The sequence below is a fragment of the Bactrocera dorsalis genome, chromosome 5 (genome assembly GCF_023373825.1).
Source record: "Bactrocera dorsalis isolate Fly_Bdor chromosome 5, ASM2337382v1, whole genome shotgun sequence".
Classification (NCBI taxonomy): domain Eukaryota; kingdom Metazoa; phylum Arthropoda; class Insecta; order Diptera; family Tephritidae; genus Bactrocera; species Bactrocera dorsalis.
The window spans coordinates 32,719,695-32,746,933 of NC_064307.1; the positions used below are offsets into that span (position 1 = coordinate 32,719,695).

At 40.9% G+C, this 27,239-nt stretch overlaps 1 protein-coding gene across 1 annotated transcript in view; it reads left to right on the forward strand.

Moving 5' to 3' along the window:
• Positions 1–27,239, forward strand: part of LOC105234012 (bifunctional heparan sulfate N-deacetylase/N-sulfotransferase) — a 246,450-nt gene that overhangs the window by 210,111 nt on the left and 9,100 nt on the right. Inside the window, exon 6 of the mRNA XM_049458147.1 lies at positions 13,485–15,354. Coding sequence (XP_049314104.1) covers positions 13,485–15,354 — 1,870 coding nt within the window. The remainder of the gene's footprint in view (positions 1–13,484; positions 15,355–27,239) is intronic.

Here is a 27,239-nt window from a genome sequence, read left to right on the forward strand (position 1 = left end):
TTTTGTGTAAAACGAATTTTTTCCTACGACAGTTTTTGTGTGTAATAATTAATTGGAGCGCACACGCAGCACAGATGCAAATAAATCCCACAAGAGAGCCGCACAACACAACGAAACGGAATGAAATGTTCGGAGCAGCATTGCAAGAACTTTCACTAATGAAAATTATCAAATGAAAAAGTGCAATTTTGTTTGCGATTTCAGTTATTTTCATTATTATTGTTATTTCTGTGCATACTAAAAGCGTTTCTCGATTTATTGCTTTTGTAATCGGCCATCTGTTATTGTACCGAATGACAATTCGAAAGAGCAAAATTATTTCTCTGCGTAAATGTGCACGTGTGTGTATTGGTGAGCGATAAATTTGTGATGCCTTTTTTGCCATTAAAGGGATAAGTGAGATTGTCAGTTGACTGACGGACAGTTAAATGCAAATGAAAAGTTGTGAAAACTCAAAAGTGCTGAGTCACTAAGTCGGCAAAGAAGTTGTAGTTGAAACGAATCAAGTTATGCAACTGTCAGTGAAGTTTTTGACATTTGAACTTTTATTCATTAAAACTTCAAATTTGTTTATTTATGTATATGAAGTGATATGTCGATATTTGTAAGTGGTGGAAGAAGAAAGCTTCAAATATTACATTTCAGGCAGGTGAGTCGGAGTTTAAGTAAAATAATATTTCTAAATAAGATGTATTTCACATTATTTCCTTTTCATTGAGGACTGTTTTTACCTGGCTTGTCCCAAGCCTAACCCTGGCGAGGGATGGTTCACTGTCTCACTTTAGCTCGCGTTCAAACGAATGTTCTTTGGCTACCCAGCGAATACTTGGTCTAAGACCGGAAGTCGTGAGCTGCTTGAGCCATATATTGTATAAAAGAATCGTTTCTAGTTCCTCCCAAGTGCATGACACTCAGAGAACTTTCCTCACTTGTGTGAACTTCTGCACATGACTCCATCCTCCACATTTCCCAGTGTTATTTTTGTAAATAGTAACTTTCAAAATTAAGCAGCTGCAGCTACCTGTACATCAGAGAAATTCGGAGGAACGCACTATTAAGGGCTCAGCATACCTTTAGCAAAGGAGGGTCGGTCGACACTGCCTTGAGCTCGATAGTGTCAAGGCTGTAGGCTTATATATAAAATCTATACTGTTGGTACCTTTTTCGATATCTACGCATGGCCGAGGGCCATTATTGAAGTTCTTAGTAAGTTTGAAGTCGAAACTGATTTCAAGCATACCATCCTTTGCGACAGAACAGTTTTTTTCCGTTCCCATGACAGTCGGGTCTACGTAACCGGTACGGGCCCCGGATTTTTATCCGTCAAGAACTGTCATCTACAACATTTTTGGCGGAGTGGGGAAGTGCTCAGTACCTCTGAAAATAAACGCGGGTACCCCGCATTCTGGCACCCTTCTCGCTTTGTTCTGGATTGTAGTTGTAAACGACATTTTAAAGAAACTTGGGGAACGAGGCTGTTAGGTGTTTGCCTACGGAGATGATGTAGCTTTTTTATTAAAAGGAAATCCGTTTACGAGCTAACAGTAAGCTAAGTTTATCTAAATGTGGTTACCAAGTGGGCAGAGACAAATTGAGTAGCCATGAGTTCAAATAAAACTGTCTTCGCTTTATTTAGTAGGAGATACAAAATAACTGATGCTACGTTCCCCTCGTTGGGAAACTCTCTATTTATCAACCGGTGGACAGGATAAATTACTTGAGACGCATGCTTCATAGGAAGCTTACATCGAAGTCAAACATCGCGGAGGAAGGCATCTGTCGCATTAAACTGTTATAGAGGAGCTATTGGGAAGAGGTGGGGCTCTCACCAAAAGTGGTATTCTGGCGTTATGAAACCATATTTAACCCAATAATATTTCACGGGGTCGTCGTTTGGTGGAGGGCGGTCGGGTAAACCACACCAGCTAAGCAGCTGACATCCACTGCTTTAAAAGCCTATCTTCATATCTAGATCACTGCATCGGAGAAACTTTCCCTGACGGTTCCTTCAGAGCTCACGTCTATGAGTGGGCCGAAGTCGTTGGAGTAGGGATGCATCGAAGTTAATGAGGAGAGTAGGTAGTGGAGTCTTCTGTCGGGAGATTTTCATCAACTCTAGTTTCAGATTACCATACCACTGTACGGTCTTTCAAGCGAAAATGTTTCATCATCAAAGTAGCAGTAGATGTACTGTTCCGATGTGCAGCCCCTTTCAGAGACCGTATATTCAGAGAGGTGTATATTCACTCCAATAGCCAAGCGGCTATGCTGGCTTTGAACCCACTGACTGTGCACACAATTCCACTAATCAAGGAGTGCATGACCTCATTAGCAATAGCTTCAAGCTTGTCCCATATTACACTTGTATGGGTGCCCGGCCACCGCTGGATCTTTGGAATTCCTGTAAGCTTGTACGATTGCGAGATGTTTCTGTCCCAACGTAAATCGTAAGAGGTCCTCTAAACTATCAGCACTTAGCAAAGTTAATTTCAAAGAAGTGTATAAGTTCTGAATCTTGTCACTTTATCCATTATTACCCGGCTTGTGCCAAACTGAGATTGAAATAGATTGTGACAAAAAGTTACCCGGAAATCGTAATTAAATTTCCCGATTTTACGATGACAAACAAACAAAGAAGTTGTTTAAAATTTTGTCTTTCTAACCAAATTTCGAATGCGGAAACGTTGCGAATGTCTGAAAAGGCTTACGGAGATTCAGTTTTATCAAAAACACAAGCCTACGTGTGCTACAAAGCTACAAAGACGGTTAAGAGATCGTTGAAGACATGACTCGTTCTAAACGACCTTCGATCTCTTCAACTGCTGAAAATATTAAGAAAGTGAAGGAAATGTAGCTTGAAACCCGTCAAGCAAGTGTTAGAGAGAGGGCAAGGGAGTTCACATATCTCACGAGTCCGTTCGAATGATTTTGGTGGATATTTTAGGTATGAAATGCGTTCTTTCTCGACTCGACCCGATAAAGCTGAATTTTTTTTCAAAAAGAGTACTACAAACATGTAGACATACTTGATCGTGCGAATTCCGATCCCATATTCATTAAGAGCATTTACAACTGCCGATGAAAGATGAGTATATGAGTTTGACATCCAACCAAGTCAACAATCATCGGAATGGAGTGAAAAATTGAGCCGAAATCAGAAAAACCACATCAAAGTCACAATTTTTACCAAAGGTAAAAGTTGTTGGCTCAAAACGTTTCTTTGCTACTTTGTTGACGTATAATACAGGACATGTCCAATAATATTCAAAAGTCCTACACTTTTAGTCTGTTGAATGGGTCCTTTAATTGCTACAAATATTTTATTTAAATTTTGAAGACTTGGCAACAAGAAAAGAGAAAAACACAACAGAACCAATTAGGCGAAACAAAAAATAATACTTTTTTATATTTATAAAACACGTTAACCTGATTTTGGCAGGACTAAATTGTAAAAAATTAAGTGCCAGCTAAAAATGAAAATTTTTTTTCCATTTTATGCTTTTAATTAAAAGTAGGGTTTTAATTTTTTTTTGCGAGAAATCTCATATTTTCGCATGAAAATATTTCCATTTATTTACATACAATATTTAGCTATATTTTCTTGTGTTTTCTGATTTGTTTTGCTGCTTTTTCGCAAACTGATTCGACTCGCTTGCGGCAGGCAAACAATAAACTCTGAAAACAATAAATGAATAATTAGGAATATGCAAATGGATGAACACATAACGGTAATAAGCCTTTTAATAAATTGCAATCCGAAATATATGTGCTTCAATGCTTCAAAAAATGGGATTATTATTTCTGCTTTAATGGCCGGAAAAAATGACAGTTTAATTTATCTGCATAAAAGGGATTCTACGAAACGCTTCGAAGGCTTTCTACACAATGCAAATTGAAATTTTTATTCAAGGCAATGCGCAAAAACAATAAATTCGCAGTTGATCAAGCAGAGCTGGCTTTGCTAATATTAAAAAATGAATAGATACAGATTACTTGGAATCAGCGCATCCTTCATACATATGATTATTAGACATAAGGATATTTATCGTGAGCTGACACTTGCAACATAAATGACGTTGCACAAAATTTTACTTCCGTTTGTTCTCTTAATTTGTTTTATCTTCGCTTCCATTCTCATTATTTGTATTGACAGCTTCATTAAAATTCAAGTGGTTAACTTTTTAATTTGTTGAATGGTGACACGGGCAACAATTGCATTAGCGGCATGGACGAAAGCGTACAGCTGGCAGTGCGAGCGGAACGACCATTAACAATGACCCGGCTAAGACTTACAAATGTGCGTTATCAAACGATATTATCTGCCATAACAACCGCGCCGTTATTTCTGCTTTCTCCAGGTTGGACAACGAAGCAAATGTGTTTGGTAGTGAACGAGCGCAAGACGAAATATCTTTTGACATCAAACAAAAAGTCGTTGCATTCGCGAATGGCTCCCACGTCGCTGTTGACAGTCATAACTTCGAAGTCGTAGATAGTTTCGTCTATCCTGGAACCAGTATTAACAACAACAAGAGTGTCAGCCTCGAAATCCAACGCAGAATAACTTTTGCCAATAGAGAAGTAAAGTCTTTTCTGGACGAAAAAAGACCAAACTCTACAAGTCACTCATTATTCCCGTTCTGCTATATAGTAAGGAGGCGTGGACGATGACAACATGTGATGAGTCGGTGTTACGAGTTTTCGAGAAAAAGGTTCAGCGGTAGATGTATGATCCTTTGTTCAGCGAATTAAGAGACAGCGGCTACGATGGCTAGGTCTTGTCGTCCGAATGGATAAAAACACTCCAGCTCTGAGACTGTTCGACACAGCACCCGCCAGAGGAAGCAGAGAAATAGAAAGACCTCCATTTCGTTGGAAAGACGAGGTGGAGAAGGACCTGGCTACACTTGAAATCTCCTATTGGTGCCAAACAGTACTTACTATGTTGGTCCTGTGACATGGCGTAGAAGCGTGCCGTGTGTCGTTTTGGCGTTGATACAGCTCTTTGATCCAAGATACAGAATTTTTCTATATGCCTCTTGACTCCTTATTCTATTAAATAAATCCCTTTTACTTCATTAAAGGAAAAAGCAGACCCGAACCATCCTGCTTATCTGCTGATATTATTTGTCAACGTGATTTGTTGGCATTCTTCACTGAAACATGAATCGACTTACCTTCTCCTCACATGGTTGTTACCATCTGATCCAAAGATACAGCGTTTGACCGGAAAGTAATAGGATTGAGTAGATTTCAAAAACCAAAAATTCAATCAATCAATCAGACAAGGAAACACATTCGGACTGTAGGGCGGCTGTGGAAGCGTTGGGTTTTGGTTAGGTAGCTGTTTGCAAGAAAGGCGGTATGAGTCGGGGCGTTGTCGTGGGGCAACTTCCAATCGGCTGCGATTGACTCTTCGTTTGTGGACTTCCACGTAAAACTTTGCGATGATGGTTTGGCCCGGGAGACCAAATTCATGGTGGACGATGCCTTTGATGTCACAAAAGGCAATGAACATAGTTTTCACTTTAGATTTGCTCATTCTTCCGGTCTTCATCAGCGACCTCTTCCCAGCCCTTCAAAAAGGCTTGATGCCACCGTAGCACAACACTTCTTGCTAAAACAACATCTGCGTAAGCTTGCTTGATCATATCAAACGTCTTTGTCGCAGATTTACCGAGTTTCACACAGAATTTAATCGCGTAGCTCTGCTCTAACGAATGCTTCGTTTTCGGCTTGCAACACTCACAGAAATACATATTGACTCTGCAGATACTCGGAGACAACTGACTAGCCGCTCGTTCGTTCGCTGGGAACGCCCTCTACCGAAACCAGTCGGTGCCAGACGAAAATCACTCCTATTACTATCCGTACAAGCCCTGTATTAAACTTGGATAGACCCGCAAAAAGTATGATCTGTCACTGTTCCATTGACCAATTTTGTGCTCATTCGCCTATTAATATCACTTACCTCATCTGTTGGCTTGAAAACCATATTTTCCAGAACGTCGGTGATTGAACCCACCCCAGAGCCTCCGGCGTTACGGATCTATCGCTTCTATGGCATCACTAAGACCCTTTTTTAAGTCTGACGAGGATTTAAAGCGATACAGTTGACATTACCGGCGGATGAGCTTTAGGCAACTGGCGCCTTTCGTACCATTTTTCCAGGCAAAAGACCCCGTCTTTCTAATTTTTCAATAGTTTCAATTGTCTGAAAGAGAAAAAGGGAAGAAAACGCATTTTAATATATACAGAATAAGGAGGAGTATTAATAAACGAGAATACAATATGTAAGCTATGTAACGAAAGATACATACATTGGAAAATGTAAGCTTAATTCTGCACTAAGCTTATAAAGAACATATTATGTTCAATATAAGCTCAGAGCAATGGCTACAATCATACTTACCTTCAGCTGCTAAAGCTGAAAAGAACATGCAATTTATTGAATCGGAACACTTTTTGTGAAAGAGCCTACGCTTAATGCACAATTTTCTCTTGAAATGCCTCCAGGTATTGCTCCAAAATAGCAGCCAAATATACATAAATGTATTGAAAAGCATGTAAAGGGTGTCGCAATTGCAATGAAATGGGATAGCTGAGAGATCCGACCTTTAGTGTTGCTACAAATTTAAGCAGTTTGAAAACTAAATTGTTAATTGATAAGTTGCCATAACAACTACATATGTATATATAAAGAGTGATCCATTTCGAGGTGTCCTACATACTCCCCAAGAAGCAATTCATTCGTTGAAACCGCCGATATAGGACCACTATAGCATATGAATAATGTCATGCAAACTGAACAATCAAATCTTGTAAAGAATCCTTTGTATTTGTGAAGGGTATAATGGCTGCAGTGTAACTGAAGAAGTTTGACCTATCTGGTAACCCCTTTTAGCCAAACACGCGCATACCTCTGTGCATACATACCCACCGGCGCATATTGCCAGCGCGACTTTATTGTTATTTGGTCAACACCAAAACGGCTCTTCGCACACATTTGCAACTTTTCGACGAAATTGCCGGATTTTACACACACAAAACAAAGCATAAACACAATTTTTCGTAAAACAATAACAACAATTTAGAGCACAATCTCGTGGAGGCAGGCGGCTGGTGGCTGGTTGCTAGTGGCCTGGCGGCCAACGGCTAGTTGGCGAAGGCGGTGGAGCAACAAATTTACATTTTTGACAATTTCTGCAACAGCTGCGCCCGCAAAAAGAGCAACAAAATATGTTTGCGGGACAGTGAAATTTCGCTTTTTGTGAATAAAGAAAAAAACCAAAAAAATGGGACAGCAACAGTGTGCGTTTATTGGCGCTAACCGCGTAATGGGCACGAGCTATTGTGTCTGGCTCTGGTTGAGCGTACGAAAATGCGACCCACACACTCATACATATATACATATGAACATGTGTGGAAATATGTGGTCCCAGTAGGCAATGGTTGGTGTCAATTGACAGAACTTTTCGGGCAATTAGGCCGTTATGTATTTTTTGAGTTGTAATTGCCATTTAAACCTAGAAAGCCAATTGCAGAAAGTTGTAGCTTACTGCCAATACGGTTGTGGATGTCCGAAATAAGACGTCATATTTCTAAGTGTTGTGACTTTTTGTTATCTGTCGGTCCTTTATTGAAGCTAGGATTTGCATGGAATAAATAGCTGTCGACTTTTTCGCAGTAGAACCGTGGACCCGTCTGAGCCGAAAACACAAAACTTCGCCAGTTGGCTCTATCCATTCACGCTAATTGTACATCTTAAGTGCAGGCAGTTTACTATGAACTTGGTCATCCTATTTGGTGCGTGGGTGATCTTGCTTCTGTTGTTCACCCATGGGTCTCGAGTCGATGGAGCTTTTCGCTGGAGTATCATCTTTCATGCGAATGACTTGACCTAACCAGCACATCCGTCGAGTTTTTATGCGCTTAACTATGCATATCCATGTCGCCGTAGAGCTCATACAGTTCCTGGTTCCACTTTCTGCGATATATAGTACATCTCTCACTCGGTGATTTTTCTTCTCGGTTTGTCATCGTCCATGTTTCTGCGCCGTACGAGTATAATAAAATGGGAATAATCAGTGGCTTATATATATAGCGAACTTTTTGTTCGCCGAGGGGGACATCTGCTTCTCACTTGCCTACTGATTCCAAAGTAGCAAGAGTTATTATGCGATTGATCTTCAGGCTTAGATTACTGGTGGAATTTATGCTGGCTCCGTATATACCAAACAAAGTCCTTAACTGCCGACAGTGACGTAGTTCCCAAGACGTGAAGAAGCTTAGTGTGTTCTACTCAAACTCATTTTTGAATTATTTCAATCGAAAATAAAGTTTGATCTAAAAATAGTTGATTCAAAATCCGTTTTTGTGCTCTTTAATTTTCTATAATGCAATAAAAATCAATAAATTTTATAATGAGTGAAAATTGCTACGAAAGCCCCTATATACTTGTTTAGTGAAAGCTCATATCATTTTAAAAAATTAAAAAAAAGTATGACTTATAAAAGCTTTTAGATTAAAGTGAAAGCTCATATCATTTCGATGAATTTTTTTTTATAAAGTATTAAACTTTTTTGAATTGAAAAAAAAATTGTGAAAGCTCCTACCTATAGTGAAAGCTTATATCATTCCGCAAATATTTTTTGTATCTACCCTCTTACCTTATTGTGAAAGCTCGTATCGTTGCGAAAATAATGTGTTTGTACTAAGTCTTAAATCTTTTTTCAAATAAAAAATAATAATTTATGAAAGCCTTGACCTTATAGTGAAAGCTCATATCATTTCAATTATTTTTTTTGTATAGCTTTAAATAAATTTTTAAATTGAAAAAATATATATGCATATAGTATATCTATATATGAAAGCTCCCACTAATAGTGAAAGCTTCAATAATTACGCAAATATTTTTCGAATTGAAAAAAAAAAAAAAATCGAGTCCTTACAGTGGAAACTTCATATATTTTTTAAAAAACCTTATAGGAAAAGCTCATATCTTTGGGAAAATAATTTTTCAGTTAATTTTTTTTTCAAATTGAATTGAATAATAAATTATGAAAGCTCCTAACTTATAATGAAAGCTCATACCATTTCGCCAGTATTTTTTTATACTAATTTTTAATTTTTCTTCCGAATTGAAAAAGAAAATTAATATATTACAATGTGTGAAAGTCGCTGTGAAAGTTCCAGTTGCATTGTGAAAGCTTTGAAAAAATCTCATTTGTAAATATTTATAAATTTTTCTAAAAATCAATATTTAACAAACTACATTTTAAGAAAAGCCACGATTTTCAAGTCGCATTAAACTGAATTTTAGAAATCATCAAAGCTTTGAAATAGTCTAGATGGAAAATTCATATTTTGATAAGAATTTTAGTGAAAATTCGGGGAAACTAAAACTTAAATTATTTCAGCGCCAAGAGGTATGCTACAAATTTTCAATACGTAAGAGTTTTTGAAGTTTTTGGTAAATAAAAAGTTTGTGAAAGCATAAATGCCGAGCAGTGATACCAAAAAACGGCTCCATAGCATTTCGAGGCTGTGCCAACCCACTTTTTCAATTCCTGCGCTGATGATTTTCGATTTCAGCAAGTGTTGTACGCTTGCCGTGAGTGTATATGTATATGTGTTGTTTATTTATTTCACGCATGGTTTGTTCATCGCATCATGTATGAATGTATGTGTGTATCTGTGGTTGTTTTTGCCATTTTTTGCCGCGCTTCCATTCTTAATTTACTTTTTATAGTGTGTTAGGCTTTTTGTTGCCGGCATATGTTGCGGTATTTTAATTGAAGTTTTTTCCGTTGATGCTGGGAGGCCTGAGATTGGGTTGCGTTTACATTTCAGAGTTTGCGCGAGAAAATGGGAAAAAATATTTTTCAAAAACCAAAAAAACAAAAAAAAAACTGAAAGCAAACATACAACGTTGACAATGTGGACATGGGAAAATAGACAAACAGGAGTGGTGCATTGCGGCGGCACATGTTACAAATCGTTTTTCACGCGCTCGAACGTGCACACACACACACACACTCTAACGGAGGTATAAAAATTTACACCGCAGCATGTATTGCGGCTTAAGGGCAGAAAATTAAAGCCTGCTTTCAGGCGCTTAATGACATGAGCAGTGCTGTGTTGGCGAATAAGCATATTATTAGCATATTGGAGGCTTTTTACCTCCGCAAAAAGCGAACGATATACATTCAGATACACACAAGCATTTATAGCATTTGGGTTATGCACGCCTCAATGTATGCTTTCAATGTGCTGATAGGATTGTAATTAAGTGCCAAACAGGTTTATTAAAATATGATGCATAAAAACTATAATTTTCTCACACACACACACACGTCATTTGCATGTGCAAGCAGGCATTTAATGCGCTTTCGCAGGCTTTGCCCGCCTAAAACTATGCAAAAGTGCACATGTCGGCATGTCAGCGGATACCACACAGCGCGTACACAATATCGATAACAACAACAGCACCAAAATTCACCGTATAACATCAGCATTTACCGCTACAATGCCCGCTATGACCACAATGACCTGCGTGGCAACGCATTTTGCCAGTGGCAATGCCGCGATTTCCCGCACATGCAGCGGCTGGACAATAAATGACACACACACACACACACACAAGTCGGCAGGGCATAGGCCCAAAAGGTTCACCGAGCATAATGAAATTGTGTAGTAGCTTATGGAATTGCGAGTAGCTGTCTGGTCAATAGCATAGTTTAGGGCGCAGTTAATGCGATTCCAGGCATTCTGCGTCGCCCGTTTAAATTATTCGCATTACAAGTGTGTGAGTGTGTGTGTATATGTGTGCGGTACAAATAGTTTTTGCAGCTACGGGCGTGCTGAAAACACTACTTCCGCAGGATACACACATACTAGCTTAGAAAATAAGGCACATCAGCATGCAAATAGTTCATCCGCACGCCTGCAAGTATGCAATGCAGCTAATGGAGCATATACTAAACTGTATTTAAAATGTAATTTGCGTGCATGCGTACGGATGTGTGTATTATTGTGCCATTGGCAGATATCCTGTGCCATTTCGTTGTGTAAATACGTAATAGAAAACATTGCCGGTCAAAGACTCCAACTTGAGCTGGTGCGATGTTTGGTTAGTGCGTATATTATTTAAAGTTATGGATGTGATCGACTTGTCTATAATATCCATGTATATTTGGTAGGGTAGTACTTAAATGGCGGAAGAAATTTTCACAAATTGACTGACGACCAAAGATTGCTCAGAATCCAACATTCGAAAGACGATTATTTGAACAAAAATCACATTTTAATCATTAACCATTCCCCGTATTCAAATGATATGGCACCGTGCGACTTCGAATCTTTTCGGAAAAATGCATTTGCCTATGGAAGGAAAGCGTTATGCAGACGTAGAAGCCATTCTTCAAAAGGCTTGCACCGGCATATTGGCGGCCATACCGGTCAACGAGCTAAAACACTCGTTCAACATGCTTTTGGGCTGTGCAAAAAACTGTATTGAAGCAGAAGGAGACTATTTTGAATAAAATAAATTGATTTTGCGGAAAAAAACAATTTTTTCTGTTTTCTTTGGAACGCACCTTGTAAATTACTTTCAAAATCTACCTTATAAATAAAATATACGGATGGCTCTAAAATGTTTGATGTAGAAGGTACGTCAATATATGGTACTGTCTAGAGTTAGGCATAAAGCTGCCGGACCACTGCAGTATATTTCAGGCAAAGTTCTTTCCTGTTAGGAAAGCCGCGAAGCTAGCCCCCACAGTCAAGCAACAATTAAGGCAATAACCTCATTTCACATATCGGCCAGAAGTTCCTTGGGGAAATAGGACAGTGGTGGAGAATGTCGGCAGGAAAAAGCGACTTAACTTTTACTGAGGGCCAGGTCACAAAGACATCTATATCGGGGTAGTGGGCGAGATTGCCCAGTCGTACATCAGACTGTTATCCGAAAACGTGACCAATTTTGAGGCAGACGCCGACAGTATGGGGTGTCCCTTGCTACTGTGATACCCTGAACCAAATTAATTTTATGGCCAAGAATTCAGCTTTATTATAAAGATACGGGATTGCCATTATTTTATAACAAGTGACCACAACGACCGTTCTGGAAATTTTGATTTGAAAAATGCATATCGCTCTAGTCGTCCCAACGTTGAAAAAAGTCGATGAAATTATGACCAGGACCGTCACATAAGCAGCCATGACATCGCCACGGAACTTAACATCTGCGATTCTTTGCTGAAACGAAGTGAAATCGAACCACTTCTGAAGCGAATGGTAACAGGAGACGAGAAGGGAATCAAAAACGACAAAAATGTGCGAAAAAGATCATGGCCCAAGCGAGGTGAAGCTCAACAAATGGTCGCAAAGCTAGGATTGATGCCTCGGAAGGTTATGCCTGGTCGAACGATTGATTCTAAATTTTACTGTCAATAACTGAGGAAATTGAAGCAAACAATCGAAAAAAACGGCCAGAACTGATCAGCAGAAAGGACTTCGTCTTCCATCGGGACTACAAAACTGGGAGAGCCCAGACCTTGCACCATCGGACTACTATTTGTTTCAATGCGGAACTCCCCTCATGTGGTAAAGTTGGCTTCAAGAGAAGCCTGTGAAAGTTACTTATCGCAGTTTTTTTTACCGAGAAACCAGAAAAGTTTTACACTGGTGGAATAATGCCTCTAGCGAAAAATGGTACATATTTGGTTCATTAAAGCTCATTATAAATATAAAAACAAATAAGTTGAAGTTTGATTAGAAATACGAAAAGAATTTTTAGACTACCTAACATTAGAACTAGATATTAAGTATCTAATAAATTTTGCAACAATCGTTCACGTCTTACGTGACTTAAACTTTAGTTTGTATTATTAAGGGTCCGCCATCCGGTATTACAAAGGACCTGCAGGCCTTTCTATGAAGTGACAACCAGCCAATATAGCCTACCTAACCTTTCTTGTGAAAATCGGTATCGGCAGCTATCTCGCTTTGTGCCCATTCACCGAACGTACAACGCGCTTGATGGCTGATCGATGGGGTATGGATTCATTCGGGTCTTCTTCGATACTCTGGTAAACTGACACAATATCATCTTAGGTGCGCACTAAACGGTGCTCTCAGGATGCGCATCATCAACCAGTGTAAACGTGGTGCGAAACTGTTCCATGGTTTCTCGAACTACCGACTTTGCTGGGCGATTACGTCGACTGAATGTTGGAGGAAGCACGCATGACGTTTCGAGATCACAGCCATTCTTTTGGTAATTAGGGTGTACGATTTACGAAATTATTCTCTTCATTGTGAAATAGCAAACCAAACTGACCAACTCCGAAAGAAGTACTGCTTCATTGAAAACCATACAAAACAACTTTCTTAACATTCTTCCTTCTATGAAGTAGTTATAGTAATATTATCACTGATTTTGTTGAGCGCCGTACTTTAACTCTCTATTCTTATTTTTACAGGTACAAAATCGAAGTGGCCGGCAAAAGTCTTCCTGTGTTAACGAATCTCGACAAGGGCCGCTACGGCGTGATCGTTTTCGAAAATCTCGATAAATACTTGAATATGGACAAATGGAATCGTGAGCTACTGGATAAATACTGTCGTGAATACTCTGTCGGCATAGTTGGTTTTGTCAGCCCGAGCGAGGAGACTTTGGTGGCGGCGCAGCTGCGCGGTTTTCCGCTCTACATACATACGAATTTGCGCCTGCGTGACGCCAGCCTCAATCCCGCCTCGCCAGTGTTGCGTCTGACGCGTGCCGGTGAGACGGCGTGGGGCGCTTTACCCGGCGATGACTGGGCCGTCTTCCAACACAACCACACCACCTACGAACCGGTTGAATGGGCGCAGCGCAATACGCAGGATTTTCCATCGGACAGCGGTGGCCAAGTGCAATTACCCCTCACCACTGTGCTGCAAGATCATGGCCATTTTGATGGCATTCAGCGCGTGTTCTTCGGCAGTAGTTTGCGTTTCTGGCTCCACCGTTTGCTATTTCTGGACGCGCTTTCGTACTTGAGTCATGGTCAGCTGAGTTTAAGTCTTGAGCGTATGATATTAGTGGATATCGACGATATTTTCGTGGGTGAGCGCGGTACGCGTCTGCGTCCGGACGATGTGCAGGCACTGATAGCCACACAGCGTATTATTGCGTCGATGGTGCCGGGTTTCCGCTTCAACTTGGGTTTCTCCGGCAAGTTCTATCATCACGGCGAGCGCGAAGAGAATTTGGGCGATGACTATTTGTTGCGTAATGTGCAGGAATTCAATTGGTTCTCGCACATGTGGAAGCACCAACAGCCGCACCTTTATGACAATCTGACTTTGCTTATGTCAGAGATGCAACTGAATTACGCCTTTGCCAAGGAGCACAACATACCCACTGACTCCGGCTACTCTATATCGCCGCATCATTCGGGCGTATATCCGGCGCATGAAATACTGTATATAGCGTGGAAGAATATTTGGAATGTGAAAGTCACGTCCACGGAAGAGTACCCGCATTTGCGACCCGCACGCTTACGGCGTGGCTTCATACACCGCGATATAATGGTGCTGCCACGGCAGACATGTGGTCTCTTCACGCACACCATGTACATCGATCGCTATCCGGGCGGACGTGACAAGCTTGACGAATCGATACAGGGTGGTGAACTCTTCCAAACTATAGTCTATAATCCGATAAATATTTTCATGACACATATGTCGAACTATGGCTCGGATCGGCTGGCTTTATATACGTTCCAATCGGTAATCAAGTTCCTGCAATGCTGGACTAACCTGAAACTCAGCTCAGCGCCGCCCATACAACTAGCGGAAATGTACTTTCGCCTACATCCCGAAGAAGTGGATCCCGTTTGGGGTAATCCGTGTGACGATCCACGCCATAAGAAAATCTGGTCGAAAAAGAAAAGCTGTGATTCATTGCCCAAATTTCTAGTGATTGGTCCACAGAAAACGGGTACAACTGCACTCTACACATTCCTCTCTATGCACTCAAGCATCACTAGTAATATACCCAGCCCCGACACATTCGAAGAAATACAATTCTTCAATGGCAATAACTATTATCGTGGCCTCGACTGGTACATGGACTTCTTCCCGTCCGACTCAAATAGCAACACCACCGTGGCAACCCCAACGCGTTATATGTTTGAGAAAAGTGCGACCTATTTCGATGGTGAAGCGGTACCAAAACGTGCACACGCTCTCCTGCCGCATGCAAAGATCGTATCGATTCTCATCTCGCCAGCGAAACGCGCCTATTCGTGGTATCAACATCAGCGGGCGCATGGTGACGCGATCGCCAACAACTACAGCTTCTATCAGGTGAGTTTTCGAAGAAAATTTTGTATATTATGACTTTTTCTGATTCGCTCGCTTCGGCTCTTTATAACTTTTATTCTACCTTTTATATGAAAATTATTGTGTTTTTCTAGACTATGAATACAAAAATAATGTGGTATCATGTAAAGATAGTGTGGTTTAACTCCTTAAAATTATAGAAGTAGTATTTTCTCATAAGCACAATCAAAAGGCTAGTAACCAATAAGAATTTTCGGGTCGTATAAGGCTCCGGCATATCTCACCCAAGTTCTGGGACAACATTATACCTTAAAAGATGACACAGTTGGTCGCATGATTTGTTGATACTAATTCTGTGCATATAATTGCTTAGCGGACTCTTCAGAGTATATCACATTTGGTTACAGAACCGGCAGTTTGCGCAAGAGACTATGCCCATGTTGGACAAGTGCTTCCTGAGCCTGCAGTGTCTTGTATGGATCGCCACAAGAAGACGGACTTTGTTTAGGATGAGATTCATCATTTCCTTAAACTCTGCAAGGTCCTCTCCCCACTCTCTCCTTCGTGCGGAGCAGCTCCTTTAAAGTGTGGGACCTCACTGCAATCCATGGTTCTGGCCACATCATCCTGGACGCTGCCGCAGAGCAGTCCACTTCGTCGACTAGCTCATTGCCAGCTACCTCTTTATGCCCCGGCACCCAGATTAGATTCCTCATACGACGAGATAGTCTTTAGTGCCGCTTGCCTCTCGGTAAGTAAAGCGATACGCTGGTTGCGATAATTGCGGTTGAGATTGAGTTCTGCATCCTGACTTATACCAAAGGCTTCTGCTTGAAAGATGTTCTATAAACGTCGCATTGGTATGGATAGTTTGGTATGCAGTGTTTTCGAGCCGTCAGTGTACCACTATATAGTGCTGTCTCTCAGTAGTATGTTGAATGTAGCATCGTTTCACTCTGCCATCGTTCCGCATTGTCGAGGTGCTTAAGCTCACGTTTTGGTTTTTGATCAAACCAAGCGCAAAATCATAAGGGTTGCCTGCGCTTCGGGGATGAAATGTCGTCATGCTATTGCATTATCTAGATGACTGTTCTCGGCTACGGTTAAACCCTGTTCATCGTCAGCGCCTACATATTTCCCAAACCTGTGCTCTTTCCATCAACATTTTCACCCGTTTTTAGATGTTGACCACATAAGTCGTAGCTGAAAAGGTTTCAAATTTCTGAGCATTTAACAATTTCTGGGAGTTTCAAGCCAGAAACACAAATGACTCCTTGGCGCTTGATCTCTCATCTTTAATTAAACACTTGCTTCGAATGATTTATCATTCAATTAAGTTTCTCAAGTTATTTGGCTATTATTCTACATGAACATACCATATGCCCATACATACATATATGTATGGTGTATACAAAATTTATACAATATAAATAAACATATAAGGCAGCAGATTTCCCGCTCGAGTTGTTTCCATACACTCGCTAAGCTATGTACATAAGTCATAGTCGACACGAAGTCAAGCGTGTTTGCAAGACTCAGGAAAATTATAAGCCACATATATACTCCCAAAATCCTATTTTCTTACCACAATGCCATTGTCGACTCCATCAGGCTGCTATTGCTGCTTGCGGTTCTGCCGAATATACTGGACTGAAAAGGCGACTGGAGCGAAAGACGTATGTGCTATCGATTGCCTGCCAACGTCAGTATGAAGGCTTGAAGTGGACTCAAACCGCATGCCACCTGAATTATTGCACGGATGCGAATGATGATGGAGTAAATGATAATGTGCAACTTGTGGTCTGCAGCTGTCTGAATACAGGTGTATGCATGTTCTCAAGGATTCGATTGAATGCAGAATTTATGTAGGTCCGAATTACGATTTACCGTTGCTTTGGTAGCCTTGAAGAAAATTAAATTCTTACAACTATTGGTGTATTTAATATACCAGGCATGAGTGAAAAAATTGTGGGTGATTTGGTGAAAAAAGATTTTTGAACTACTATTAAAATAGTTTTAAATTCAATTCAGTTCCAGTCAGTCATAAGAGAAGAAGTGAGTGAAAGAGTTCAGTCAACTCACTGGAGCTCGAATTATTTTCTCCAATAGTAGATTGAAGAAGTCGCATGAAAGTTCGCCTTGTCTGAAATCTCCTTTGGTATCGAACGGCTCGGAGAGGCTCTTCCCGATCCTGATGGAGCTTTGGGTATTGCTTCAATGTTAGTTTACACAGCCGTATTAATTTTGCGGGGATACCAAATTCAGACATAAAGGCAGCTCCTTTTCATGCTGTCAAAAGCAGCTTTGAAATCGACGAACAGGTGGTGTACTCGTATGTGGATCCTCTTTTCACTGGTCATTTTCAAGTTTTTGCGCATGGTGAAGATCTGGTCATTTGTTGATTTTTCAGACCTAAAGCTGCACTGCTAAATCCAATCAGTTTGTTGACGGTGAACTTTAATCTTTCACACAATATGCTCGATAGAACCTTATTTGCGAGGTTGAGGAGACTTAATCCACGGTAGTTGGCGCAGATTGTGGGATCTACTACTGGAAGATCATCCATTTCTTAGGAATTTGTGAGTTATTGCTTCTGACAATTCAATCTTTTTACTGTGTGATTTGAGGTAAGCGCACGACTTCCGGTCTTAGACCAAGTATCCTTTGAACAAGTATCCAAAGAACATCTGTTTGAAAACGAGTTAAAGTGAGAAGGGAACCATCCGTCCCCAGCGTTGGGTGCTTGGTTTGGCACCCGTCACGTAAAAAACTGCCCCCAATGAAAAGAAAACAGCAGCCTCGGATGATATAACTGTTTAAGCGGCATCTACTCCGATAAAGATTTGTGGCACCCTGTATAAGTGTTTAAACATGTTTTCATATGTATCCAGATAAATACTTTAGTGCTTTATTCCTGACATCCGCTCTAACTAAAAGTGTCCACATGTCGCCACAACTTAGTCACACACACACACACACGCTTTCAAAAGCATGTTGTATGGACAAAAACCGCTGTTGGCACTCAAGGTCGGATTATCTCTCCAAACTGGTTTTCCGACAGATGACCGAATTATGTGCATTTCAAGTAAATTGTTATGCGATTTGCTCTGTCCTCATACACTCACCCACACACATACATGCACATTTATATAACCACATTTATCAGTCAGCTCTTGCAACGTGTTAGATCCTGTGTTGCCACATTTCAAATCCTATTTGTTAAGTGTAGCAATTTTATTATTGTTGTTGTTTTTGTTGCCACCATTGTTTGCATACGCTTTTCACATATTTCCGAGTGCCGATCTACTGTGTAAAGTAAATGCAGATGACATGCAGTAAGACGCAAATAAAACCACAAATCAGTTTAATGCCTGAGTGAATGCGCTCACCCACCGATGCCTCGCAAGAAAGGAGACTAGCAGTAAGTCACTGGGGCTCAGGTTCGCTACGATATTTCTACTTGGTTCTATTATCATGAAGATGTTTGGAAAGAAATTATGAATTTTACCACAATGTTACCGCAATTAGTCATTATGTACTCCCACAAAAAGTTTCCTAGTCATAGTGCCGATTTGGAAATTTTTATAGGGGTGAACACAACATGTATTGAAAAGGTTTTCACAAAAGAAACTAAAATAATGTGGCAATGCTAAGCTGGGTATCGATTAGACTTACGACTTTTCAGTGGTGTGCTACCAAGTTCTACCTTTTCTGCATTTTCGTCAAAGATCCGATGTGTTAATCTTAGATGAGTGGGTTTTCCCTGGCTTGCAAAAAGGTGGTAGTGGGTCACCGTTGAGTCAAGTGAAAAAGTCGGTGTTTAGTCTGCTACAATATGCACAAAATGGAATTGCGAGATAATCAATATTTTTACGAGCCCACTCGTGCTCTTGTTCTGCCATCAGTGTGCCGTTGACTTCGAGAATGCCATTCATCCAGTGATTCAAATAGACATTCATGTGGTAAGGGTGAAAGCTCGAAGGGCGCTAGTAACCAAAGTTGTACGAAGGAGGATGAGGTGGAAACATTCAGGTACTTTCTCCTCTATTTTCCAGTTTTTTCAAGAACCAGAAGACATAGTCCAAGCTTTCATTCGCCATTTCCACAAGTGTGTAATAGACTCAAAGCGCGTTGTCAGTGTAAGTGTCTTATGATCTATTACATAGATGTTTTAGGTACCACAATGGACCGGCATTCTATGCTGTCCAAGTGAGATCCCTGTTAGAATCGAGAATCAGACTCCACTGAGAGTGACTATTAGTTTGTCTGAATTGTATCTGAAGAATACAATAATTAACCAGAGTGTGCTGACCTGACAGTGGAAGCTTTCTGAAGTAGGTTGCTGGCTGATCAGAAAGATTGCACATAGACTGCTATGTGTAATCCTTTGTGTTGCCATAAAAAAGAAGAACTCCTGTGTTCGAACTATAGATTTGCAAAACACTTAGTTTCAATGCAAACTTTCAAAGGCGTTTAATTTCCGCTCCCGCCAGCTCGGTGGGATGTCCGAAGGAGATATGCATTAAGTCTTGACCGCCCAAACGCGGGACAGTCAAGAAGGAAGTGTTGAGTTGTTTCCACCTCGTCTTTTTCTATACAGCTTCGGCAGACAGCGTCCGGTACGATTCCCAGACTTACTGCGTGAACGCCAATAGGGCAATGGCCCCCCACTACTAGGTGTTGCTAACCTTACTGAGGGCAAAGAGATCATCTGATCTTTTGCCATCGATCTTGGGTCAAAAGACTTTTGCGACAGCGCCTGTACTGAGTGTGTGCCAGCGCTGATCAAGCTTCCGCGAAACCCAGCTATTTAATAGTAAACCGCAAAAGGATAAGGGAGCACCGATCCGCTCCCGTTCTACCGCTAATGACTCTAGGGTACCACATGTTTAGTGATTAGAATTTTTCTTACTTTAGAACTTTCACCTCGAAACAGTACGGAAAACTTTTCAATGTCTTCTAGAAACTTCAGCAGTCTACCCTCGCCTATGCCATCACCTGTAGGCACAAGATTCTTAGACCATTGGCCGCCGCACTTAAGTCTTCATTAGGCCTTTTATGATCCTGGCTCATTTTCTTCCCGCCCCAACTGCTTAATGTCTCTTTAAGTGGGTACGTTGGGAGCCGTAGAATATATCCCGTCTCATCCGACTTAAGGTTGGGTATTCGCAAAGATAATATTCCAATGTCCTCCGCGCATGCTCTGCATTCCGCCGAATTCACTTTTTCCCAGCTTCTGAACGTGGCATTTCGAGGGAAGGTGCCCTCTGATGACCCCCACTATACTGCTAAGTTCCCCTTGCCTGGAGGTAGAAGTTTGGCTACCCCCAACACTACCCCAAAGTAACTTTTTGGTTAGACCTGTGTTGCTAGTGCTTCAAGACCTGTGTGCTCCTCTAAGGTTCATTGCTTCAAACAACCCTTGAAGGAGTGGAACGGTCTTAGGCTGCTTAGGGGAATTACGCTAGTTAATAAATGCTGTCAGTCTTTTTCCACAGTGGGCACTGCCACGATCCGTTTATACTCTATTTGTACTTAATATTCCGGTAGAGATCTTCAACTCCCCTGCTTTCAATGATCCGTATCAAAGTTATACAAGAAAAAAAAAAAACAAGAATCGCAAAATATTTTCCAACAGGCATGGCAGAGTGAGAATTACGCAGTTGAGCAAGAATGACTGATGTGTTTGCGTGCGCAGTCAGTGGGGCGCCATTACATGGACTTGCTCGATTCACACCTTGTACAAATTTACACATTCTTGCCGACATACCACACACGACTGCGTGCAAAGCTTCGAAAGACCACATGCATAGGTATGCATGTGCGTGTGTGTGGGTGTCACCTGCTGTTTCTGCACGCCAAAGCACATTTTATGTGTTTTTTCCCTTTTCATGCAACGTGTTGCACAATTTTCGGCTTTATTGTCTGAAAGTTTTTCAATTTCCAACCACAATACAAGCAATGGACTTCCCTTCGCCATCCGCCAAGCTCTCCACATCTATACTCTAATCGTTCTTGCCGCTTTTCTTTCCGGTCACCACACACTCACCCACTCACTCATTCCAGTCATTTCTTACGACCTCGTTGCTGCTTGCCATATTTTCTTGATTTGTTGCTGTTGTTGCAAGCGCATTTGTGGCATCGAAGTAATCCTAATCAACTCAATTTCTGGCCACACATAATAACATCTGTTTGTATGCGTATGTGTGTGAGTGTGTGTGTATGGTGTGCGTTTAAATGCGCTTACAAATTGGAAATTCAAATTCAATAAAAAATTCGTTGCATACTTTTCGGTGCATTCGACCATTTAACACTTATCTTCTTACAGTTTCCTTGGAAATTCAGTAGCTAAATGTTCCAGCATTTACTGCCAATTACAAATATAGTGGCACATTCTTTCATTTCTTGGAAGTTTATTTAAATTTATATATGTATGTATTATATATATGTACTACATGTATGTAGGTTCAAAAATATGCGAAAAATGTGTTTGAAGGTGTGACTTACCTTTTCTTTGAAAGTGTTGCTGCTTTAGTAATATTTATTGCAGACGTTTAAAGCTGAAGTTCTTTAACCATTAAAACAAATCATTTTATTGTTTTATTTTTCATTATTATACTATCACAAAGAGAGTGTAATAGTTTTCTTTTGAACTATTTGAAAATAAAATTTTACACCCAAGATGATAAGGAAGGGAACCATTCAATCTATTTCCATCAAATTTGTGCATAACTTTCTTATGTTACCTTGTGAAAACGGTCATAAACCTCAATTTTAAAATTCAAATGAGTCTTTCACTTACCAGCATAGAAATAAAACACTATTGAATCCATCGCGATACCACTTTGTACAGATAATACCTTAAAGGTATGCCATCTCGATTCTCGTTATTATCACAATCGAACTATAACTATTCAAGCCACAGATAATGAACAAGTAGACCTCATTGTCTATGGTTGACTTTTCCCCGAAAATGTCGTTCAATCTATAAGGTACTTTAAAGAAAATCAGAGAGTATCTTTTTTTGGAGAAAATAGGTTAGGTTAGATGGCTGATCAGAGATCGCACATGGACTAATAGAAGTAGTCCTTTGTGAAGCCATTGAAAATCGAACTAACGTGTTCGGACTTAGAGATCGGCAAACTGTTTAGTATCCAATACGAATCTGCAGAGGCGCTTAATTTCTATGCCCGCCAGATCGGTGGGATGTCTGAAGGTATGTGCCCCCAAGTGCCTAAGTTTTGATCTCCCAAAAGCAGGGCAGTCAAAAAGGAAGTGCTGGCTAGGTTCTACTGCATCTTATTCCAAGCAGCTTCTGCATGCGGCGTCCGGTAAGATTCCCAGTCTTACAGCATGTATGCCAATAGGGCAGTGGCCCGTCAAGAGCCCCATCATTAATGAGAGGCTAGCCTTACTGAGGGCAAAGAGATCACTAGATCTCCTGCGATCTATGTTGGGCCAAAAGGCTTTTGCGACCGCGCAGGTACCAATGTTGGCCCATCGCTGACCGAGCAGCCGCGAGGCCCAGCTATCCAGTAGTAGAACACAAGAGGATGCAGGAGCACCTACCCGTTCCCATTCTAACGATAGCGATTCTAGAGTGCCTTTCATTGCTAGCTCATCAGCTTTGCAGTTATCTGCGATTCCGCTGTGGCCCAGCACCCATACAAGTCTTATAATAAAAGCTCTCGCCGCCAGAGACAGTGACGCCAGACACTCTTCGACCAACCCTGAACGCACTGTGAATGAGTTCAAGGCTAGTATCGCCGCTCTGCTATCTGAGTGAATGGTCACTTCTCTGAAGGTAGACACTCTTTTGAGCAGCATATCTGCTGCTACCTTGATGGCTGCAACCTCAGCCTGGAAAACACTGCACTAGTCGGGAAGTCTGAAGCTGGATTTTATGGAGAGCTCCCGACAACCTTCCCCCAAGCTTTGACCCATCCGTAAAGAAGCTTACTGCCTCTCTCCTCCAACGGCTTCTTCCCTGCCAAACCTCCCTCGTCGGTACATGTGCAGAGAAGGACCCACCGGAGTTCGATATGGCGTCTCCATGATCCAGATGATCCGATATGCAGTCAAAGCTTGTGAGGATATCTGAGTGTTCAGATACACGCTCCTTTAGGAACCCAGACTCCCTGAGCCTAATAGCCACCTTTGCGGCCATACACCTTCCGGCAATATCCACCGGCGTTATGTTCAGGATTGCATTATGGTTGGGGTGAACCTTAATGCACCGCACATGCTGATGAGCGCAGCTCGTTGAACGCTCTCAAGTTTCTTTGCAAGTGTGGTCTTCCGTAAAGCCCTCCACCACATGAAGACTCCATAGAACATTATGGGCTTGACTATGGTGTCAAAGAGACAGAGTACCACCTTCGGTGAGAGGCCCCACCTCTTGCCAATAGCTCCTCTACAGCAGTATACAGTATCGATATTCGGCTTCCATGAAAGCTTCTTATCCAGGATGAGCCCTAAATACTTCACTGTATCCGCCGGTTGCAAGCGAATATCTCCCAATAGCGACAACGGCACCTCAGGGTTCTTGTATCTTCTATTATATCAAACCATTTCTGTCTTATTTGGATTGATGGCGAGTCCACTTTCGACTGCCCATTTTGTTACAAGATATCCCTGCGGCAACTCATACACGGTGCTTAGAAACTTTCCTTTCACCATAAGTGCTACATCGTTCTGCATAGGCAATCACCTGACAGCCAAGATCCTCTAGCTTTTTGAGAAGGTCGTTAACGACTAGGATCCATAGAAGAGGAGAAAGAACCCCTCCTTTTCTTTGGAGAAAATAAGAAAATGCAAAATACAGTTCCTAGTCCCTATACTGTGAGCAGAAAATAGTAAGACTTTGTTCATAATTTTAGAATTTTTAATTTATTCTTCAATCATGAATAATCATATGTGAACAACTAGAGACGCTTGTCCGTTGCGATACCCAGAACTCCAGATATGAATCAAAACGACCGATGCATAAAACACCTAGAGCTAAACATATATTTATTGAGTCCGCTCATATCTATTCAACGCACTTCGCCGGATTCGTAGATAGTATGGCGACCGAGATAGCAAAAGCTATAACGGGAAGAAGATGTGTTCTTCATATTTTCCTCATTGCATCTTTGACAAATTGTTCAGTTAGGTCTAGTTAGGATTCCTATCATTGTGGCGATATGAGCCTTGCTAAGAGCCAGCAATTCAATGGACCTCCCACTCACAGTTTCACAGGCTAAGCTCTTGAGCTGTGTAGCAGTTCTTCAATCGGAGTAAATGCATACCTTCCAACGAAAAGATGCCGCACTTTGGTGAAATCCATCAGCAGTGGTCTTTCAGTCTGCCAGCGAATAAAATCTAGTATGATTATCTTCATGAATTACAACACTAAAATCAAAATGTTCTTTGACACTATTAACGTTTTTATTCGAATTGCCTTTGACATCAAAAATCCTTTGAACTTTTCAGAGGCTTTCGTATGCAATTTTGGTTTATTGGCTTATTTAACAATAATCAAAGCATTTGCTCCTCAAAAATCGATATAACCAAAAATGTAGTTGCAGTTATTGATTACAAAATAATTACTTATATGGACAATAGATAATTGTTGATACATCTATCCACCGTAAATATACTCGTACGTATGTAAGCTGGTTATCACAATCGTTATTATATCGCCGCTGTGTGTAATCAGCCAGTGCCATCTCCATGACCAATGCTGACCGCAGAACCGCAATCAGTAAAAGCTGAATATCTGATTACGAGCTAAGCAAAATGTTGCAAATATTTCAATTTAATCGGAATTGTGGTAATGACCATGTAAACTACAATTTTGTTCACTTCTAATTTATATACACACATTTGCAGTTACAACAACACTCAGTCGCATGAATGTTGGTGTGTGTGTTGCAGGCAAAATTAAGTGGCTGCTATTTATTAAGTTCATTGCTTGCAACAACTTACAACTTGCAAATTTTACAATTGTGGCTATATGTGAGTGTGCATAGCTGTAAATATATATTAAAGGCTAATATATGTGCATACATAATTATAGTTATGGTTGTGTGTGTGTGGTTTACAACATGGAAATATTCGTTTTCTGATTTTTGATTTTAATTAACGTCAATTAGTGGTTTGCTCTCATACATCTGGCACTGTGGCACCGGTTAGCGCGGTCTGACTGCTGGTATTGGCAATTTGTACATGGTCAGTATAAATTGGAAGACACTCACATATACTTTTTGTTGCTACCAAATATCTGTGTCGGGCGGTTAGAAGCGCCAGGTAAAATCATATTTTCTTAAAGAGGGTTGTCATTCCACTAGAGTGCATTTGGTGAGTATCAAATCTTTTCGGAAAGCTAACCGTTACATATTGTACTCTGCACTGTTGCTGAGTTAATCCACGTCGAATGTTGTTAAAAATAATCACGCGAAAATTTTCGCGACTTAATTAAATTTTTTGATCGAGATGAATATTTTAAGTTACTGTAAACAAAACAAATAAAGCTCGTATATCAAAGCGTTCTGAGCTTGCATACCATCAAAAATGACAGACTTTACTATCAATTTGTTAGTTACCAGATTGCGAAATTAGGGTTGCCGACTGCCGCAATATTATTGGGTAACATCTGTCAAAAAGTTACACTCCGAAAAAAGTATTGTCTCATATTTTGTTTGTGAAAATTAAATACTAATTTTGGGAAAGTAAAGAAAAATATTCAAAGTGGATTCTGCGTAGGAATCGAAATACTGCTCAGCCCACGCGCGCCCCATCGATGAAAACAAATACGAGGTTTGACAATTAAGTAATGATACTGATTTTATTGCCGCGCTTGTGGTAAACCTTGTTCCCTTTCTCTTTTTCCGAGAAGACGTGTGTTTGTAGTGCTCGTCACGAAAGTGGAAAAACGAAATCAAGAGCAATGCGTCGCGATAAAATTTTGCGCCAGATTGGGCGAAACAGCTTCGGAAACGTACGCCCGAAAGCTCAATCGTTGTCTCCGTGCGCCCCCCGCCCGAAAAAAGCTCGCATGAGCAATTCGAAGGTGAAAACGATGATTATTGCCTTTTTTGATAGCTGTGGAATCGTCCACAAAGAATTCGTTCCACCGGGGAAAACTGTGATTCAGGTCTACTATTGCCAAGTACTCGAAAGATGGCGAAAACGAGCCAACAGGGTGCGCCCAGACATCGCTCGTAACTGGATCCTTCATCACGACAACGCGCCGTGCCACACCGCCCTCAGCGTATCCCAGTATTTGGCCTCTAAAGGGACCGCCGTGTTGCAACAGCCGCCTTATTCGCCCGACATGTCACCCTGTGACTTTTTTTTTGTTTCCTAAAACAAAATCGGTGGTCAAAGGAACCCATTTTGAGTCTATTACGGACATCCAGGTGGCCGTGACGAGGGTACTCGCGGACATCACAGTCGAAGCGTTCCAGAAATGTTACGAAGCATAGAAAACGCGCTGGAATCGCTGTAAAGCCGCCCAAGGGGACTACTTTGAAGGGGATGGCAGAGTTGTAGAATAATTTTCAAATATATGGTTTTTATGGAATCAGTCTCATTACTTAATTGTCATACCTCGTAGTAATCAGATGGAGCCAAGTCTATTGAATACGGCGGGTGTGGTAATACTCAAACACTTTGATTATATCCTGAACCGATTTAGCTTTGTGTGTAGGAACATTGTCGTGTACAAAATTACTTTGGCGTGTCTTCTAACCCATTCTGGTCATTTTTCGTTCAATGCATAGTTCAAATTTATCATTTGTTGGCTGTAGTGTTTAATATTAACAGCTTCACCAGGTTTTAGAAGCTCATAATTTGTATTCCACACCCTTTTGTTCTCACTAACCACATTGCCTTCTTACCAATTCAATTTGTTTTTGCAGTCGATG